This window comes from Cheilinus undulatus, linkage group 6, assembly GCF_018320785.1.
Source record: "Cheilinus undulatus linkage group 6, ASM1832078v1, whole genome shotgun sequence".
NCBI classification, from domain to species: Eukaryota; Metazoa; Chordata; class Actinopteri; order Labriformes; family Labridae; genus Cheilinus; species Cheilinus undulatus.
Genome location: NC_054870.1, coordinates 6,515,767 through 6,537,156, shown reverse-complemented (window position 1 = coordinate 6,537,156; position 21,390 = coordinate 6,515,767). Strand labels below are relative to the sequence as shown.

Here is a 21,390-nt window from a genome sequence, read left to right as displayed (position 1 = left end):
CCTCCAGCTGGTCGCTGTGGTCAGCCTGCCGAGGATGAGCTCCTCTGAGACTCCAGGTGAGCCAAACATTCAAAACAACATTCCCAGTGCCTGATGGGTAAATTTTCTTCTCTCTTCCACGGTCACCAGTGGTGGTTCTTGGAGAGGTAGGCGATGAGCGCCACAGCTACGCCCACATAGATACCCGTCCCGATTGTGATGGACAGCACGGCCAGGAAGAGAGCCCGCCTGGAACTGGAGCTAGCGTGGTGGAAGTCTCCTTTAGACACCGCCTTATTGGTCTGAGGGACAAAGAGAGGAGAGAGAGCCTTATAAATACAATCAAACTTTAGTTCATGTTTCCTCTGAAAAGACTAATGATCACATGATCAATATTATTACAAACACAAACTGACAGACTGAGAGATAAATATAGTCTTAAATATATTCTAGATATCAAAAATCTATTGTGTGTGCATGTGGGCTTATTTGGAATAGATCTAGAGCACATGCAACCCTAATTCCAAAAAGTTGGGACACTATGTAAAATGAAAATTAAAACCAGAAGTCAGTGATTGTCAAATCTCATCAACCCATATTTTATTCACAATAGAACATATCAGATGTTGAACTGAGACATTTTACCATTTCATTAAACATATAGCAACACATCTCAAAAAAGTAGGGGCAAGGCCAAGTTTACCATTGTGTAGCACCTCCTCTTCTTTTAACATCAGTCTGTAAACATCTAGAAAATGAAGACACCAGTTGACGGAGTTTTGGGAGAGGAATGTTGTCCCATTCTTGTCTGATGTAGGATTCTAGCTGCTCAACAGTCCTGGGTCTTCTTTGCTAGATTTTTCCTTTTCTGATGCTCCAAATGTTTTCTATTGGTGAAAGGTCTGGGCAGCAGGTAGGCCAGTTCAGGACCCAGGCTCTTCTCCTGTGAAGCCATACTGTTGTGATGGATGTGGTATGTAGTTTAGCATTGTCTTGCTCCATCTACTTTCAGCATTGATAGTTCCTTTCCAGATGTACAAACTGCCCACGCCACAGGCACTAATACCATCAGAAATGCAGGCTTTAGAATTGAGCCAGGAGAACAAGCTGGATGGTTCCTCCACTCCTTAGTCCACAGGTGTGGTTTCGAAAAACAATTTCCGATTCTGATTAATCTGACCACAGAACAGTTTTCCGTGATACCTCAGTGAATTTTACAGCTGTAACTGTCATTTGTGGATGGCACGGCCAACTGTGTTGACAGACAATGATATCTGGAAGTGTTCCTGAGCCCATGCAGTGATTTTCAGTACAGAAACATGCCTGTTTATAATGCAGTGGCCCCTGAGGGCCCCTTCAGCTTTGTCCCTTGCTTACAGAGATTTCTCCAGATTCTCTGACTCTTTTGATGAAATTATGGACTATAGATGTTGGGAGATTCAAAGTCTTCATTATGTTGTGTTGAGGAGATTTTTTTCTAAAATGTTCCACAATTTTTAGACCGTTTTTTACAGATCAGTGAACCTCTGCCCATTTTCACTTCTGATAGACTCTGCCTCTCTAAAATGCTTCTTTTATACCCAGTCATGTTACTGTCCTGTTAAAAAATCAACAAAATAGTTGTAAAATGCCCCTCCAGCTGTTTTTCATTAGTACCCCTTACTTTTCCAGTCTTTTGTTGTTCCGTCCTTACTTTTTGAGATGCCAACAAATTCCAAATGAGCTAATATTTTTTGTAAAATGTCATAGTTTCTACATCTGATATGTTGTTTATGTTCTATTGTGAATAAAATATGGGTTTATGAGATTTGACAATCATTGATTTCTGGTTTTATTTACATTTTACACAGCAACCCAACTTTATTGGAGTTGATGTTGTAACAGAAAATGGTTATCTAAGTAATTAAAGACAAGAAAAAAAATTATCTTATAAGTAATAAATAACCCTCATTTCATCAGTTTTCCCCATCATCAAATCCTGCAGAAGTCTTCTGGTATCTGTGTTTATGGGGGTCTTTGGGGGTCTGTTATTGTTGATTCTTCTCTCTGTTTATCTTTTTTTAACATGACTATCACTAATTTTTCTCTCTATACCACTAATAAATGAAAACAGTAATAAAGAGGCCCTCTTTCTGTTCTTTCAGGTCCTCTGCTGAGTGATGAGGATTAACTGTGATAACAGTCTACTGCTGTAATAAACATAATGAACATTTCTGTTAAACTCCACTTCTGTCTGATATTGAAGGCTTGACATGGTCCAGATAAAGGTCATGAGAAAAGACCAGATTATAGAGGACAGAAGTCCCTGCTCTGTGATCAGATCTGATTAAAGCTAATGTGATCAAGAAGAAAACAGCATCCTGTTTGGTCTGAAGACCTCGGGGCCAGCCGGTCTATCTGATCTGCTTCTGAACCGATAAAAACGTCATGAAGGTCGAGTCAATCATGACAGAAGCACTGATCCTCAGATCATTCACCTGGGCTTTCATGAGTTTAAGTCTCAGCGAGTATTGGAGCTTTTGAGAACCCTGTCTGAGTGACGCCAGGAAGACTAGGACCTGAAACACATTTATCGTGGTCTGGTTGCTGCCACTGCCTAGAATCAAACATCCTTTAAGGGTCCTGGATGCAGTTTTAGCCCACTGTAAGTGCAGGGCAGGTGGAGCCAGTGCTAAATCTAGATCCAGGTCTTGTTTTTCACAGAACCCTGGGACAGAAAAACAGTTCTAACAAGTCCTTGCTGGTCCAGGGTAAAGAAATGGTTTATATCTGTATGGGGCTGCATGTTTACATCTGTAGCTGGGGGTAGGACTGGAATGTACAACAGAATTCCAGAAAAGTTGAGTCGCTATAGAAAATGTAAATTAAAACAGAAGCTAATGATTGTCAAATTTCATAGACCCATATTTTATTCACAAAGAACATATCAGATTTGGAAACTGAGACATTTTACCATTTCAAGAAAATTAAAGCTCATTTTGGAGTTGCTTTTGTCTCGAAAAAGTAGGGACAAGGCAATAGTGTTGGAGTACTCGAGAACTGTCTTGTTCTTGAGACCAGTGTTAAGACCACATTTTGAATATCTTGGTCTTGCCTTGGTCTCAGACTGACCAGACTCTGGATTTTCCATCAAGACTGGTCAAGACAAGCACTGATCTGCTATTCTTTAACTTCTTTAATGTAAGAAGAAGCACTTGCTAAAACAACAAATAGCTACTCCTGCAAAAACTCTTGACACCAGTCCATCTTATTTCCAGTCAGAAATACCTCTGATCACTTTAGGCCTCAGACACCTGACAAAACAAGATAAACATCTGATTTTCAGATATTTAAAAAAATCTTCAGACATGTCAGTGGCTTTTAAATACATACAAGAATATTTTACAAGAAGTTAGTTGTACAAATTTGTTTAGATTTGAGATTTTTGCATGTTGTGCTTTGAAAGAGTTACAGACACCTTATTTTTATCTGTCAAATGTATTAAAAAGAAACTAAAATCAAAGAGAGAATACTCTTTTACTGTTCACTCTGTCATGTACTTTTTACATTGATTTTTATGGTCCTGGTCTTGTCTCAGCCTTGGCTTGTCTGAGTCTTGGTCTTGACAGCCTCGACCCCGATAAGTCTTGGTCTTGTCTTGGTGCACTTTGGTCTCGGGCAAGTCTTGGTCTCGCATAGTGTGGTCTTGAATACAACACTACAAGGCAACAAAAGACTGGAAAAGTAAGTGGTACTAATAAAAAACAGCTGGAGGAACAATTCTGAACTAATTATGAATTGGCAACAAGTCACTCACCCATCCAAATAATTGAAATCCAATTCCAATCACTTCCATGGCCACAGGTGTATAAAATCAAGCACCTAGGCATGCAGACTGTTTCTACAAACATTTGTGAAAGAATGGGTCGCTCTCAGGAGCTCAGTGAATTCCAGCATGGTACTGTGATAGGATGCCACCTGTGCAACAAGTCCAGTCATGAAATTTCCTCGCTCCTAAATATTCCACAGTCAACTGTCAGTGGTATTATAACAAAGTGGAAGCGATTGGGAACAACAGCAAGTCAGCCACAAAGTGGTAGGCTACGTAAAATAATGGAGCGGGGACAGCGGATGCTGAGGCGCATAGCACGCAGGGGTCGCCAACTTTCTGCAGAGTCAATTGCCACAGACCTCCAAACTTCCTGTGGCCTTCAGATTAGCTCAAGAACAGAGAGCTTCATGGAATGGGTTTCCATGGCTGAGCAGCTGCATCCAAGCCATACATCACCAAGAGCAGTGCAAAGTGTCGGATGCAGTGGTGTAAAGCACGCTGCCACTGGACTCTAGAGCAGTGGAGACGGTTCTCTGGAGTGACGAATCACGCCTCTCCATCTGGCAATCTGATGGACGAGTCTGGCGGTTGTCAGGAGAACGGTACTTCTCTGACTGCATTGTGCCAAGTGTAAAGTTTGGTGGAGGGGGGATTATGGTGTGGAGTTGTTTCTCAGGAGCTGGGCTTGGCCTTGTAGTTCCAGTGAGAGGAACTCTGAATGCTTCAACATACCAAGAGATTTTGGACAATTCCATGCTCCCAACTTTGTGGGAACAGTTTGGGGATGGCCCCTTCCTGTTCCAACATGACTGTGCACCAGTGCACAAAGCAAGGTCCATAAAGACATGGATGAGAGAGTTTGGTGTGGATGAACTTGACTGGCCTGCACAGAGTCCTGACCTCAACCTGATAGAACACCTTTGGGATGAATTAGAGCGGAGACTGAGGGCCAGGCCTTCTTGTCCAACATCAGTGTGTGACCTCACAAATGCGCTTCTGGAAGAATGGTCAAAGATTCCCATAAACACACTCCTAAACCTTGTGGAAAGCTTTCCCAGAAGAGTTGAAGCTGTTATAGCTGCAAAGGGTGGGGCGGCATCATATTAAACCCTATGGATTAAGAATAGGATGTCCCTTAAGTTCATATGCAAGTCAAGGCAGGTGAGCAAATACTTTTGGCAATATAGTGTATTTGAGGTTTAAGGTTGATGATTGAGGAATTTTAAAATAAACAGGAAGCGGTGACATTACAGGATCATGGTTAATGAAGTACTGTTGACTGAGATTGTGAATAAACCATGGTTTTCTTAAAACAAGGTTGATTATATAAGAATTTGTACGGAGTCATTATTGTTGCAAAACTCTGGTGCTCTTTTAAACATTTTGTGATCATGACTTATTGAGTTTGTCCCCAGACTGTTTGAAAATATTTCCATTCAAACCTGCTTTTGTGCTCTAAACATCGGCTTAATCTCAAACCTTTAGTTGAGGATCAAATTTCCTGCGCTGGTGCTAAAACCTCTCATTCAAGTTGTTTCTGCTTGTTTGACAAAGCGATACAGTGACACACTTCCTCTGTGCGTGCATACAAAACTAGTTCAAAACTTTCTCTGCTCACTACACATGTATTTCTGCTCTTCATTTTTTTGATGAACCAACCAATAAGAAACAGGCAGAGGATGGACCAATCATGTTAGCTCTGCCCATTGTTGCTGTGCTGTTCTCAGCAGACATTTGTTTTGATCTCACTAAGAGAGTCCCAACATTCTACCACATACACAATCATCATCTCAGTCAACTTTCAAGACGTATAACTCCAACTCAGTTCCTCCAAAAAGTAGACAAATTATTCAAATTCTTGGGTTCACAAGATTAGGCTTGACAAATGGATGGACAACCTGAAAACATAATGCCTTTGGGCTCACTATCGCTTATGTGGAAACATGACAATGTGATATTCTGAGCTCAGCATCAGACAGATGAGAGTGAGTCTCTAAACGAGCTGAATTGACATTTTTAACTTGATTAATAAGCTCACCCACAGGAAAAACTCACTGTAATGACTGCTCCACTTCCAGTTAGATTTAATTATACTCTCAGAACAATCAGATGTTCAATCAGTGACGTCAGCCAACCAGAATGGCGGGCTGGGATGGCGTGTGATTGGTCTGGCTGAAGACAATGAGGCGCTCTTTCAGTGTCTGCTGTGTTCTGACTGTGTTCTGAAAAACGTCCTCGAAGGTCTGAGCATGGTGAGCGGAGCCAGGGTGTTATGTAAAGAGCTCTGTGTGAGGGCTACACTCCACAGCAGACATTCAGATTATCCACGCCAGCTTAACAACAAACTGATTCTTTCAGTCTGCCTCCAGCAGTTTCCTGTCAGGACACAGAAGCTGGGACAGGAAACTGATGGTAGCCTCGTGGTTTCAAGCCTCCACAAGGTGGACTTTGTGAAACAAGCTAAAAAAGGGTCTCCTTAATAAGAAAAAGTGAGAGAAATAACCCTGGCAAGCTGGTGGATAGTCCAGATTTCATGTCTGTCATCAGGCCAAGCTCCAAAGCTGAGGAGGGAGCTACAGGCAGGGTTTAGTTCTACTGCAAGCCGGTAAACAAAGGCGACCGGTGTAGCCATTAGCTCACATGTAGCTAAAGTATCACAGCAACTGGAATGGAATGTTTATCAGCTCAAAAGGATGACATCATCATTCTTAAGCCAATTAAAGGCTTTAAAGAATGACATCATCAAAGGCAGGGGAAAGAATGTTGGTAAGATGGGGATGTTGGGATCTTCTTTTCCTCCATTTCACCTGCAAATTAAAGAAATTGGACACGGCTTACAGTGGCCTACGTCAACTTCAAAGGAAAGATGGGTTGTTTATAAGCTCTGATGACATTATCTTCAAAGGCAAAGATGGAGTGTTTTATATGATCTGATGACATCGCCTATGAAGGCAAAGATGGATTGTTTATAAGCTTTGATGACATTATCTTCAAAGGCAAAGATGGGTTGTTTACAAGCTCTGATGACATTATCTCCAAAGGCAAAGATGGATTGTTTTATATGATCTGATGACATCATTTTAAAAGGCAAAGATGGAATGTTTTATAAGATTTGAAGACATCTATAAAGGCAAAGATGGAATGTTTTATAAGATCTGATGACATTATCTTTAAAGACAAAGATGGAATGTTTATAAGATCTGATCACAATATCTTCAAAAGCAAAGATGGAATGTTTCATAAGATCTGATGACATCATCTTCAAAGGCAAAGATGGAATGTTTTATAAGATCTGATGACGCCATTTATAGAGGAAAAAATGGAATGTTTTAAGTGCTGATGTCATCATCAGAATGTTGGTGAAGCTGGAGATGTTGAGATAGATTCTTCCCTCCATGTTTCCCAATTTGTTGGCAAAAGTTTTGAAAAAGTGGAGACTGGTGAGGAGCAAGCCTTGACAGATAGAAAAAGGGAAGGAAGGTTGTTCCAGTTTGATAGATAATTTTCTTTCTTTTTTTTTGTTGTTGTTGTTTTATGTTTTAAAGACTTAATAGAAGACAAACTGGTACCAAATGAAGAGCTGTATGGGAGCATAACGACCGGTTCTTCTTACTGACCTGAGACTAATAATCCAGATCTCTTTAAGAAGCCACAGTACCCATTCTTCAATTCACCTTTGGACTAATACAGTATCTATCTAACCATCAGTCTAAATGTGTCTGGATAGACTTAATAAAGCCATGATTTTAGTTAACTGTCAGAATACAGCAGACCATGGTGGTGGTTGTGTTGCATCAACACAACCAGTCCAGATGAAGGAATCTCAGACCTCCCATTTATCAGTCTGAGCTATCAGATAACAAACTGTTGTCAATACATGATGAGGTGCATCCACGCAAAGGACATGTCTGGGTTGATGGATGATTTCAGACTGTGCTGTTCCTTTAACTGAACTCCTACATTGTTTTACCCCCCCAACTGCAGTGAAGGATTCCAGTGTGGGAAGTGTTGCCATTGGCAACCAGGCCTGTATCTTTTTGAACTGTAAGTGCGAGGTGCCATGGAAACGGCAACCACGGTACATGTAGCAGATCATCCAGTACATACGAAGAAGACTGGGGAGGAAATACTTTTCATATTGACTGTTCACGACTCACGTTTATTGTATTCAAATGTTAATACCACAATTCATCAAACCCTTAACATTCCAATCAGCACAGATGTCAGTTCATATATATATATATATATATATATATATGTATGTGTTCAAATTATTTAAAAAAAATCCTGTGTAAAGATGCATCTCTGAATGTATTAAACAACAACAATACTTTATAAATAACTTTCATAAACTAAATTATTACAATTCCTATTTATGGGATGATATATTTTTGGATGGTAATATTTGGCGTTATGTTTGGTCCGACAAAAGTCCAAGATTATAGAAAATACTTTTGTACCGTAGAAGTAAATATCCACCTTAAATAAATATACTATCCGTCTACCAACTCATCTGCATTGTGGTTTGTCCACATGGAGTTGCCGTATTTAACAATGTTTGTGACATCATTGGAAGGCCCAGGACCACGGACAGTTCTGGCAGCCCAGACACATCTGGTACCTATACTGGGGCCCACTGGTGGGCACTGGAGGTGCTACAGGTGGGCCATGAGAGGTCAAATCTGACAACAAAATTTTGTCTGATGTATAGAGCTTGTGTCATGGTTTAACTGGTGCTGGATTAACCATGGACACTTCCCAATTGTAAGAATTTTGTCTTTTTTATAAATTATTGCAACTAGAAAAGAGCTTTATGGGCCACAAAGTACATGTACAGACATAAATATGACAGAAAATTTTGATTCCCTGATTAAAACAAAATATATGGCACTGAAGTTTGGGAATGGCTGGAGTACAGGATTTTTCATTTGAGGCTCCATAACAGTGAGAGTTGCTCTATGGAGGGCAGACAGACGGTGTGTTGTCGTCTGCAGATCAGTTATATAAGGAGCATTGTGTCATTGTGTGTAGGAGCAGCTTTGAAATAATCTTTCACCAAAGGAAAGAAAGGAAGAAGAAACTGCAGCAACACCACAGACCATCTGCAGTCTGAAGAAAAACCACACAGTACACCGGCATCAGCCAACACCAGATATTAGACACAGTACTGCAGAGAGAACACCGAGTCAGCTGATACACAACATCGGTTAGACCAACCACATCCATCCATCCATCCATCCATCCATCCATCCATCCATCCATCCAACCATCCATCCATCCAACCATCCATCCATCCATCCATCCATCCATCCAACCATCCAACCATCCATCCATCCATCCAACCATCCATCCATCCATCCATCCATCCAACCATCCATCCATCCATCCATCCATCCAACCATCCATCCATCCATCCATCCATCCATCCATCCATCCATCCAACCATCCATCCATCCAACCAACCATCCATCCATCCATCCATCCATCCATCCATCCAACCATCCATCCAACCATCCATCCATCCATCCAACCAACCAACCATCCATCCATCCATCCATCCATCCATCCATCCATCCATCCATCATAAGTGGACTAGAGCGTGTGTTGCAGTCTGACCACTCAAAGCTCGTTTACACCACAGGCCACTCCATATTCACCATATCATTACAGAAAAGAAAGACACTTCAGGACTGTGTGGCAATTGGGGATCAAACCCAAAACCTTCTGTTTGTGAGACAAATGACTCTATTTACTGAGCCACAGTTATGTGGAAGAGTCCAGTTCCTGAACTGGCCTGCCTGCTAGTCCAGACCTTTCACCAACAGAAAATTTCTAAAGGATTAGAAAAGGAAAAATCCAGCAAAATGAACCCAGGACTGTTGAGCAGCTAGAATCCTACATCAGACAAGAATGGGACAACATTCCTCTCCAAAATCTCCATCAACTGGTCTCTTCACCTCCCAGACTTTTACAGACTGTTGTTAAAAGAAGAGGGGATGTTACACAATGCTAAACCTGGCCCTGTCCACACTTTTTAGAGATGACAACAAATTCAAAATGCGCTAATATTTTTTTACTGAAATGGTAAAATGTCTCAGATTCAACATCTGATATTTTCTTTATGTTTGATTGAGAATAAAATATGGGTATATGAAGTTTGACAATCACTGACCTCTGTTTCTGTTAACATTTTTCAAAGCAACCAAACTTTTTTGGAATTGTGGTTGTAGAAGTAGTAATTATTTTAGTACATAAATGTATGTACTGCATTCGTTGATTTTTGTATATGCGAATGAATATGTGAATGGTGATTCTCTTTATTGTTTTTTTGTATTTTTCCAAATAACTCATATACTGGCAATACGCACTTTAACTCCAGTACTTTAACTCCTGCACCTTAACTGTAGCATTTTAACTTCAGTACTTTGTATTATTGATTGGTTGTATTATATTTGTGTATTTTAAGCCTTATGAGTTAATATTTGTTTTAATCTTGTGACCTGCCAACGGACTACAGATGTAAATTAGCATTTTTGCTAACTGTGCGCATTTACAGATTGAATTCTTTACGTTTGTTCATCAATGTGCAATTGTCCCTTTTAAATAAATAAATATACAATGTAAAGATAGAGAGTGAAGAGTCCTGCATCCAAAGCCTTGTCCAGGAGGGTTTACGTCTTTTAACATGACTTTGGCTTTACCAGGTGAAAATGAATTGGAATAACTCGGTAGGAGTCGAACAAACCACACCTCAGGTGAGTGGGCGTGTCCTTACCTCATGTGACAGGTAGAAGGCAGCAATGCCGAGCGGCCAGAAGCAGCAGAGCATGGAGAAGACACTGAGGCCGAGGTGATCTCTGGGAGGCATCAACAGGAAGGCATCCTCGCTCTCAGACTCACTGGAGTAATCGCTCTGATCAAACACACATAGAGAGGGAGGGTTATTAAAGAAACACATCATAGGTCTGATCTAGCTTAATATATCTGCAGGGTTCATGTGTTCATTATCACTGGCTCTTTGTTTGCTCTCTGGGGCATCAATCTCCACATCATAATCTAGGAGTATTTTACGTCCTGTTTCCTAAACTAAAGGCTAATTATGAGAAATGCCTTGTTTGACAGCCCTTAAACATGTGTATGTATGTAAGCATAAGGGTGGGAAATTAGCAACTGCCACCAGCCAAATGCAGGTGTTTCTGAGCAGTGTTGGATGAATTTACTCAACATCTCTTTTGTCCGGACCTTTTTATCTCTAGTAATATGTCTGGAGACCACCTGCACTCCTAAGGTCCTTGGTACATCCACAGTACAACCAGGGGCTCATAGAAGCCCTAAACTCGCCACGATCAAACTCTGGGCCATGCCTACTCCACCCCTTACTACGCCCTTAAGGTGTGGACTTTGTTATTTTTACAACAGATTATTTCCTCATGCTCCTGGGAAACTGCAATGACATCCAGAGCAAGACCAAGGTTGTGTCAATACTCCTGCTATTGCTCTCAGGTGCTCTCAGGCGGTTTATTCCCCAATCTATGCCTTACTTCAGTCTCAATTTTAGGTCCACTGTCCCACACAGTATTAAATACATACTAGGTACAACAGTGTATATGTAAACAGCCTCAAGTGCAGTTCCAAAAAGTAGACTTTTATGATCTATCTTTGTCTTCATCCATTCTGTTCTTGCTTTAGCCACAGACGACACTGCAGATTTGAACAAAGACTCATCTTTGGTTCAACCCCTGACAACTCAGCACTTTTGATCTTTAAATTGTTTTTCTGGTCTTTGCTGAGAACCATCGCTGCTTCAGATGAGACCAGATGGATGATGATGTGAGGTTTTGTTGCTACAGGAGGCTTTTATTTTTGTTATTAGGAATGATTAAACTCTCTAATGACAACACTGAATCAGACAGAGTCTCACTGTGAACCTGTTACAGCTCAGTATCAAAATAACTGGGACACGAGGAACTCCCCGGCCATGAAAACAAACAGCAAACAGATGTTTTCTGTCGGCAGAATTAAAGCTCTCTGGATCAAAAATACAACACTTTGTTTATTTCACCTGTGCCGTAATAAACAATTACTGCTAAGTGTAAGCAGGTCTGCTCCCCCGCAGTAATCCCCCCACCCCAGAGTAGATTAAAGCTGGACTTGACTGAGACAAAATCACAGCATTTCCAGCTAATCATCTCTAAAGCAATTGGTTGTTAGGCGGCCTAATGTGTCATCCAGAGAGCTGCAGCTCGCTAATCTCATTCAGATGAAACTCAATAACTCATTGCCAGATGGATGGATGGATGGAGGGATGGAAGGATGTCAGAGTGCTCAATTAGATAAATTATAAGATATACTTCCCATGAAAGAGGGTCCAATCTAAACAGACAATCAGGACTGGGACAATTACAGATAAAAACACTTAAAGACTCGTTTAAGCTCAGAATTCAGCTGAGGGTCATCTACTCTGGAATATAAGAAATTGTCTTTATAAAAACACATGTCTATGACATCACATGTCTTTGTCTTTAAAATATCATAAAGTCAGGAAGGAGAGGGGATAAGACAAGCCCACTCCCTTCTTTCTCCTGTCCCTTATGCTGTTTTTTAGATTAGATTATTATCACCAATCCAGTAATCAGAGACTTTGCTGTGTGTAGTACTGTTGCCTGAAATCATTAATAAACCATGTCCTTCTTAAAACAAGGTTGATAGTATTCTTTCTTGTGTCTGCTACATGATCATATATCTTCATTTCACCATACAAACTGTCTTTAGATGAAAAACAACCTGTCCAGCAGAAGTGTAATGACAAGATCTGCCAGTCAAAGACTTTTCTGTGACACTCTAGGACTGTGGGTAATTTAGTGCCTTTGACAGTTTAGTGTAATATTTGTGCTTATGTCTTCAACATGATAAGTTATCTTTGATTTATTTTTGTTGCTGAATGTAAATTGCCTTTTGTTCTATATTTTTATTTAAGTAGACAGATTTTGAAATCACATCTAACTGAGATTATTTTGCTTCATTGCAAATTCATTGCATTGCAAATATGAATTGCTGTGTTGAAGGGAATGACGATGTTATACCTTTCTCATTTTTTATGAGACAAACACGTACACTTTTGGTCAAAGAAATATTTCACCTTCTACAATTTGCAATTCAATGTTAATTTTAACTAATTTCCCATTCCAAATTCTGAGATTCTGTGTGAAAATCAGAATGTGATGAAAATCTTTGTTTTCACATGATCAGGTATCGTGGATCATAAATGCATGTCTCACATTTGTGACAAAGCAAATGGCTTGAAAATCGGTTCATTTCTCAGTCAGTTACGAGCATTTTAATTGTGAATAGGCCTCCGCCGTCTTCGACTCACATTCATCGTCAGCCGTGACTCCCCCTCTTACATACGGTCACTGCATCTGAGAAGCCCAAATGCAGTATCTGTGTAATAATGTCTGTGCTCCCAGCCTTTATTGCATCCTAAAAACATTAAATACAGGTGATGCTAATTTCCAGAGTAGACTGACCTCAGCTGGGCTTTAGTTCCTCTGTCATGCCTGTGATAACCACCGAGTCCTCTGTTTGTTTTGGCTGTATTTTGTGTGGTTAAGGTCAAACCTCCTCACCTCAATCTCCTGGAACTCTGGGCTTTAGTTACCCTCTAACATTTGTGATAATCACTAAGTCCTCTACTTGTATTTTATGTTCAGATGATGAAGATCCATTAGGTAAAAACCTCCTCACCTCCAGCTCCTGGAACTCCTCATCATCGTCGATGTCATATGACAGCGTGTGAATCTTTGCATCCTCTCCAGAAAAGTCCAGATACTTCCTGTCAGCAAACAGCAGCGCCTCCTTTGTGGAGGAGCCAGCGGCAGCTGAGGTGGACCCGTCAGGACCGAGCCCCTCAATAAAGGTGGTCTCACAGCAGTCTCCTCCCCCAGCCTCTCCCCACGCCCTCAGGACGCTCTCCGGGCACAGGAGGAGGCTCGGGGCCGGCCTGAGGTGAGGGTCCGTGAACACCTGCTGGGAGAGGAGAGCGCTGGGGTTCAGGAGCTGAGGAGGAGCCCCTCCCCGACTGCTCCTCTCCTGCAAAGGGGGCGTGTTCACTACATGACTCTGATACTGGGGGGCAGAGTACACCAACAGCAGAGGCTCTGGCCCAAGTCTGTGGGTGTTAATGAGGCCGTTTTGTGGGCAGGGTTCTCCTCCCGCCCTTGGGGAGGCCCTCCCCAGTCTGGAGGAGGTTTCATTCTCTTCTCTTCGGCTCTCCTCCTCTCCACCCTCCATATCTGCTTAGCAGGGGGCTCCTCTTCTTCGTCCTCCTCCTCAGAGGGTCTCAGAGGTCAGGGGTCAGGCATTGTGGGCTGAACTCTCCTAAAAAAAGGAACAAAAACAAAGACAGTGAGGAGCTGAACTAATTTAAGATCAGCCTAGAAAATGCATGGAAAAGATGATTTCATTCAAACATCCCATCCTTGCCATTGAAGGATGATGTCATTACTTAAAGCCTGTTGAAATTTCCATCCTTGCCTTTGAAAGCTAATATCATTTAAAAAGCCAAAACAATCCATCAATTATTTTGAAAGAGGATGTCATCATTTAAAGCGTATAAACATTCCCTCCTAGCCTTTGAAAGATGTCATGTTTTAAGACAATAAAACATTCCATCCTTGTCTTCGAAAGACATTGTCATTCTTCAAAGCCTATGAAACCTTCCTCCTTGCCTGCGAAATGCAGTATGTGATCATTCTTTATAGCTTGAAAAACATTCCATCTTTCCTTTCGAAAGATGTCATCCTTTAAAGCTTATAACCCATTCCATCCTTGAATCTGAAAGATGATGTCATCCTTTAGAGCCTGTGAAACATTCCATTCTTCCCTTTGAAAAAAGATGTAATTCTTTAGAGCCTATAACACATTCCATCCTTGACTTTGAAGGATGATGTCATCCCTTAAAGGCTTTGAAAAATTCCATCCCTGAATTTGAAAGAAGATGCCATCCTTTGAAGGCATAAAACATTCCATCCTTACCACTAAATTCATCAAAGCTTATAAACACTCCATTCTTGAATTTGAATGATGATGTCATACTTTAGAGACTGGGAAACATTCCAGTATTCCCTTTAAAAGACGATGTCATTCTTTTGAACCTATAAAACATTTCATCGTTGCCTTTAAAAGATACCATTCTTCTAAACCTATAAATCATTTCATTCTTGCATTTGAAAGATTATGTCATTATTTTTTACCCTATAATACATATTGTCCTTGACTTATAAGGATGATGTCATCTTTTAAAGCCTATGAAACATTCCATCCTTGACTTTGAAAGATGTCAACCTTAAAAGTTTATAAAACTTCTCACCCCTGAATTTGAAAGACGAGTCCATCCTTTCAAGCCTATAAAACATTCCATTCTTGGCTTTGAGAAATTATGACATCCTTTAGACTGTGAAACATTCCATCCTTGACTTTGAAAGATTATCCTTTAAAGCCTATAAATCACTCCTTTCTTGTTGTTTTGCCTGCAGGCAAATCAAGGTTCACTCTCTTTCATAATGAAGCCAGGCTGTTGTAACTTGTGTAGAATGTCTCTAGCTATTGCCTTGCTGAAATAAGCAAGCCAACCAATCACCAGTAACCTTCTAACTTGTAGAATGTTCTAAATGTCTTTTCCTCCCCCTGTCCCAACTTTTTTGGAACATGTTGCAGGTATCAAATGTATTTTGTGCCTTTGTGCTGCCTGCAGAGGATTTGCTTTCAAAATAAATAAATAGAAATTAATTAAAATAATCATGGGTAGCCTTATAAACATTTTTGGCTCTGTATTTAGGGTTAAAATATGCAATAAAAGCTTAAAAAATCATCCTTTTAATCATCTTTGGCATGACAACATTCATGACTAATTCTTCTTCTTCTACCTCTGTGTGTGGTGCATTCATCATGACTTCAACCCTCGCACAAATGCCAAACAACAGGATGAAGAGCAGGTTTACATAACTGAACGGAATCATCATGCTGTTTTTAAGTGGTCACACAAAGATGAAGATGACCATCATCAAAAACTTTAAACAATGCTATAGGGAACTTTAACTTGCTGTCTGACATGTTTTGAACTATTTATGTGGTATAATTTATGCTGTATAAATGAGTCCTATAAATAGCACTGCTCCCTTCAAATCCATGGGATATTTGAATGAATTTTCAGAAGGGCCCCACCTGGGAATGCTGAGGCTTTTTCATGCCTTATAAAGATAAAAGTAGTGAACTAGGAAGTACGGAGTTTGACAGGAATATTAAACAGCATCACAGCAAACGTGTTTAATCATCTACTAATCCACCTTTCACCTGCTGAGTATTGGAGCTAAAATACTTTTCTGTGGTATACCACTGCAGTATACTTCCATTCACATCATAACCACAGGTTGTGTTGTCCCAAATCATGCTGTGCTGTTCTGCACTTACAGGAAGTGACAACAGTTTAGCTGTTTCTACTTCGACTTCTTTTTTTTTACAGCAAATTGCAAGCAGCTTGCTGAAATTTGACTATTTCATCTAAAATTGAATTAACTGATTTGTTTATTTTAGCGTTATTTCCAAAGAAAATGAACTTCCAGTAACTTACCTTACTCATTTTGCTTGATTAAGACGTGCTGCTGTTGCTAGTAACACATTAGCTAGCAAGCAGATACTAACACCAACTAGCACCCCAGCACACTTATGGTTCAAAATTCACTACATCACCAAAACATGATTAATTGAGGGTACAAGGAGACCAGTTAGGGGAACCCTCACCAGTTCCATCCACTTCTCCAAAAGATGCCAATTATGGCCTACTATTTGGCAAAAGGGAGGGGAAAAGTCCCCAGAAACCCAAGCTTTGTGAACATTCTGTCCTCTTCCTTTGAAGATGATATCATGCTTTGATGCTCATGAAACATTCTGTCATTTGCCTTTGAACATGATATCATCCTTCAAAGATTATTAAACATTCTGTCGTTTGTTTTTGAAGATGATATCATCCTTCAAAGGTTATTAAACATTCTGTCGTTTGTTTTGAAGATGATGTCATCCTTCAAAGGTTATTAAACATTCTGTCATTTGCCTTTGAAGATGATGTCATCCTTCAAAGGTTACTGAACATTTTGTCATTTGTTTTTGAAGATGATGTCATCCTTTAAAGCTTATTAAACATTCTGTTGTTTGTTTTTGAAGGTGTCGTCATCCTTCAAAGCTTTTTAAACATTCTGTCGTTTGCCTTTGAGGATGATATCATGCTTTGATGTTTTTGAAACATTCTGTTGTTTGTTTTTGAAGATGATGTCATCCTTCAAAGCTTTTTAAACATTCTGTCGTTTGCCTTTGAAGATGATGTCATCCTTTAAAGCTTATCAAACATTCTGTCCTTCGCGTTTGAAGATGATGTCATCCTTTAAAGCTTATTTAACATTCCGTCCTCTGTTTCGAAGATGATGTTATCCTTTAAAGTTTCTCAAACATTTTAACTTGCCTTTAAAGATGATCTCATCCTTTAAAGTTTGTAAGGCCCCCAACTGTTGTTTCAATCTAACTGGTATCCCACAAAATAATTATCAGCATGTCTTTTAAAAGCATATTTATGATAACATGAGCAAGAGCTGTTAAAGAGGCATCACTTGTCCCTCAGCTTACACTAGTTTGTCCCTCAATCATTCTTATCAGCAGTAGTCCTTCCTCCAGTAGCACCCTGGGTAATCAGTCCCTCTTTCCCCACCACTAAGAGGTCTTTTTATGTGTGTTCTCTGTAAATAAATCAGGTTAAATGGACCCAATGGAATTCCTAGGATATGGAATGTCCCTGATAAATATAATAAATATTCATGTGATCATTATTCACCTCCAACAGCACTGATTATTGATCATCTGTTTTCTGTCTCTACCAGCCTGATGATGATTGAAACCAGAACTGTGTCATGATGAGACATTTACCACAGCGCTACCCCTTGTAGGGGATTATTTTCATGGAGATGTGTTACTGCAGGAATAGAGCTGAGTATTTCCTCCTTAAATGCTGCAGTGACTTCATGTTTCTGTGCCATCTGATAGTACTATTTAAAGGAGCAGGAACACGCTGTAACCCTGAGCACTTCCAAACCTTTTTACTCACCATGATATATTCATGACTACACATGAGTCATAGAGAAGAACGCTGCCGTGAGTCTTTCCACCAAGCAACAGAAAAATATCAACAGTGGTATTAATAAGAAATCAGATTAATAAGGAGCTTTGGACTAAAAACACAGACAAAAGTATTCAGCCACCTGACCATTCCATCAACAGGGACTGTGATGACATTTTATTCAAATCCACATACTTTAACATGGAGTTGACACCCCCCCCCCCTGCAACTATAACCACCACTCTTCAATTTCGGAGTGCATTTGTGCCCATTCAGTCTGTAGAGCATTTATAAGGTTCTATAAGGCCTGGCTCACTATTTCCATTTCAGTTCATCCCAAAGGTGGTTGATGGGGTTGATTTCAGCACCCTGCGTGGGCCAGTCAGGTGCTTTGACACTTCACAGTCTTTACAGTCCTTGCTTTGCGCACAGGAGCACAGTCATGGTGGAATAGAAAAGGGCCTTCCCCAAACTGTTGACACACAGTTAGAAGTAAAGCATGGTCAAAATGTCTTGGTGTGCTAAAGCGTCAAAACTGGCGTTCGCTGGAGATAAGAGGCCCAGCCCGAACCCTGAGGAGGAGCTAGGTTTCCCTTACTCCTTGCCAGTCCACACACTCTATCAAAAGTTGCTTACAATGCGACTTTATTTGGCAAAAATGGAAGGACAACACCAGTATCTTTCAGTATCTCCACTTTCACCAAGATGACCAATATACACTATACTGCCACAAGTATTCACTCACACATCCAAAAAATTGAAATCAGGTGTTCCAATCACTTTCATTGCCACAGGTGTATAAAATCAAGCACCTAGGCATGCAGACTGTTTCTACAAACATTTGTGAAAGAATGGGTCACTCTCAGGAGCTCAATGAATTCCAGCATGGTACTGTGATAGGATGCCACCTGTGCAACAAGTCCAGTGGTGAAATTCCCTCGCTCCTAAATAATACACAGTCAACTGTCAATGGTATTATAACAAAGTGGAGGCGATTGGGAACGACAGCAACTCAGCCACCAAGTGGTAGGCCACGTAAAATGATGGAGCAGGATCATCGCTACAGACCTCCAAACTTCTTGTGGCCTTCAGATTAGCTCAAGAACAGTGCGTAGAGAGCTTCATGGAATGGGTTTCCATGGCCGAGCTGCTGCATCCAAGCCATACATCACCAAGTGCAATACAAAGCGTTGGATGCAGTGGTGTAAATCACGCTGCCACTGGACTCTAGAGCAGTTGAGATGCGGACTCTGGAGAGATGAATCACACCTCTCCATCTGGCAATCTGATGGATGAGTCTGGGTTTTGCGGTTGCCAGGAGAACGGTACTTGTCTGACTGCATTGTGCCAAGTGTAAAGTTTGGTGGAGGGGGGATTATGGTGTGGAGTTGTTTCTCAGGAGCTGGGCTTGGCCCTGTAGTTCCAGTGAAAGGAACTCTGAATGCTTCAGCATACCAAGAAATTTTGGACAATTCCATGCTCCCAACTTTGTGGGAACAGTTTGGGGATGGCCCCTTCCTGTTCCAACATGACTGTGCACCAGTGCACAAAGCAAGGACCATAAAGACATGGATGAGAGAGTTTGGTGTGGATGAACTTGACTGGCCTGCACAGAGTCCTGACCTCAACCTGATAGAACACCTTTGGGATGAATTAGAGCGGAGACTGAGAGCCAGGCCTTCTAGTCCAACATCAGTGTGTGACCTCACAAATGCGCTTCTGGAAGAATGGTCAAAGATTCCCATAAACACACTCCTAAACCTTGTGGAAAGCCTTCTCAGAAAAGCTGAAGCTGTTATAGCTGCAAAGTGTGGACCAACGTCATATTAAACCCTAGACAAAGAACAGCAGTTCAACGTTCATCCAATCACCCTCCGAGTTCTTTTTTCAAACGCTCTGCCCTTTCCCAAACGCAGCCTACGAGCGGTTTACTGGATAAATGTGTGAAACACATCCATCTGGCGTGTCAGGTTAGATTTACTGGGATTTTCAAAGAATTTATGGAGAATGGTCAGAAAAAGTGAAAATATCAGTGAGTGTTAGGTGTGTGGATGAAAATGCTTTGTTGATGTCAGAGGTCAGAGGAGAATGCATGGACAGACTGGTTTGAAATGATGGAAAGACAACAGTTACTCCGATAACCACTCATTACAACAAAGTTTACAGAACACCGTCTCTGAACGCACAACGCGGGGAATCTTGAACCTTGAAGTAGATGGGCTACAGCGGCAGAAGACCACTGGACATCAGAAGACTGGAAAATTATCGCCTGGTCTCGATTTCAGCTCAACATTCAGATAGTAGGGTCAGAATTTGACGTGAACGGCATGAAAGCATCCTGCCGAGTCAACAGTTCAGGCTGGTGGTGGTATATAAAGGACCATAGCCTATGTACACGGGTGCCCACTCCACCCAGGTATACTTAATCAAATAACAAAAATATATATTTTAACGTTTGTTTTCAAGTGAGATATCCCAGTAAAGACTAGGGACAGAAAAAATGCACATTGCTGTTGAATATGTTGCCAACATATTGGAGCAATTTTTAGTGCTGGTGATGTTGATTGCTATTGCTAAGGATTTAAAATGATAGATTACCCTATATCTCACCCAGACATACACTGATCTATCTTTTAAACTTGATGTTTAATCCTGTCCTACCTTGAATGGTTATATCCTGAGGCCCTTGGAGCATGGGGCCCCAGGTAAATGCCAACTTTTGCCTGATGGTAAAACCTCCAGTGCGGACCATTCCTCCTCTGAGCATGCTCAAGCCTTCCTTTCTCCTGTAATGGATTGTAACACCTACGGTGTTGCTTACATGTTTTATGTGTCGGACTGTTCCTTTAAATTCGTGATGAAGGAAGCTGACATCAATTAAAATTGTCCCTACTAAATGTAATGATTTCTCCATCGACCTTGGCTTCACTCAGAATAATCCATGCACATCACTAATAAAGGCTGATCCTCCAGGAAATACCCCCACCACACACACGAGGCTGCACAGAAACACCAGCATCCCTCACACAATAAAACGTTCAAATGTCACCGAGCTGAAAATACCGACAGTGCCACCAGCTCTGACGTCATCCCGGTGATGCTAAACATGTAAGCACGGTAGAACATGGACAGGCACGCGCACACATACTCACCTCCCAAGGTGAGACACGAGAGCCTGCATCCATGAATGCAGTCAGTACATCCAGGCTTCACACCGACGCCTCCTCGGTCCGCAGGCCGCCCTCCGTGCGCCCCGAGCCGGGTACAGATCCGAGAGAGTCCCGGTGTGAGCTCCGAGACAGCGAGCGGGAAGGAGCAGAGAGGACAGGAGGAGAGATGGTCTGCAGAGAGGAGATGGAGCTGGAGGAGGAGGAGAGAGAGAGAGAGAGCTGCTTCAAGTTTACTGCCTGAGAGGGTTTATAGAGGAGGAGGAGGAGGA

The 21,390-nt window shown here is 41.2% G+C and overlaps 1 protein-coding gene across 1 annotated transcript; it reads right to left on the bottom strand.

The window, feature by feature from the left end:
• Positions 1-119: 119 nt before the first annotated feature.
• LOC121511521 (synapse differentiation-inducing gene protein 1) lies at positions 120-21,349 on the bottom strand. The gene is made up of 4 exons (XM_041790262.1): positions 21,104-21,349; positions 13,535-14,167; positions 10,566-10,703; positions 120-281 (listed from the first exon to the last, which is right to left on the bottom strand). The coding sequence occupies exons 2-4, from the start codon at positions 14,078-14,080 to the stop codon at positions 123-125; spliced, it is 843 nt and encodes a 280-aa protein (XP_041646196.1). The 5' UTR covers positions 14,081-14,167; positions 21,104-21,349; the 3' UTR covers positions 120-122.
• Positions 21,350-21,390: the final 41 nt, after the last annotated feature.

What these genes read in the sequence shown, in the direction of transcription:
- LOC121511521 (XM_041790262.1), bottom strand. Translation starts at nt 14,080, where the DNA reads ATGGAGGGTGGAGAGGAGGAGAGCCGAAGAGAAGAGAATGAAACCTCC. An exon ending in AGGAGTTCCAGGAGCTGGAG is followed by an intron (nt 10,704 to 13,534) that starts GTGAGGAGGTTT and finishes GTGTTTGATCAG; the next exon opens with AGCGATTACTCCAGTGAGTC. An exon ending in CCTTCTACCTGTCACATGAG is followed by an intron (nt 282 to 10,565) that starts GTAAGGACACGC and finishes TTTGTCCCTCAG; the next exon opens with ACCAATAAGGCGGTGTCTAA.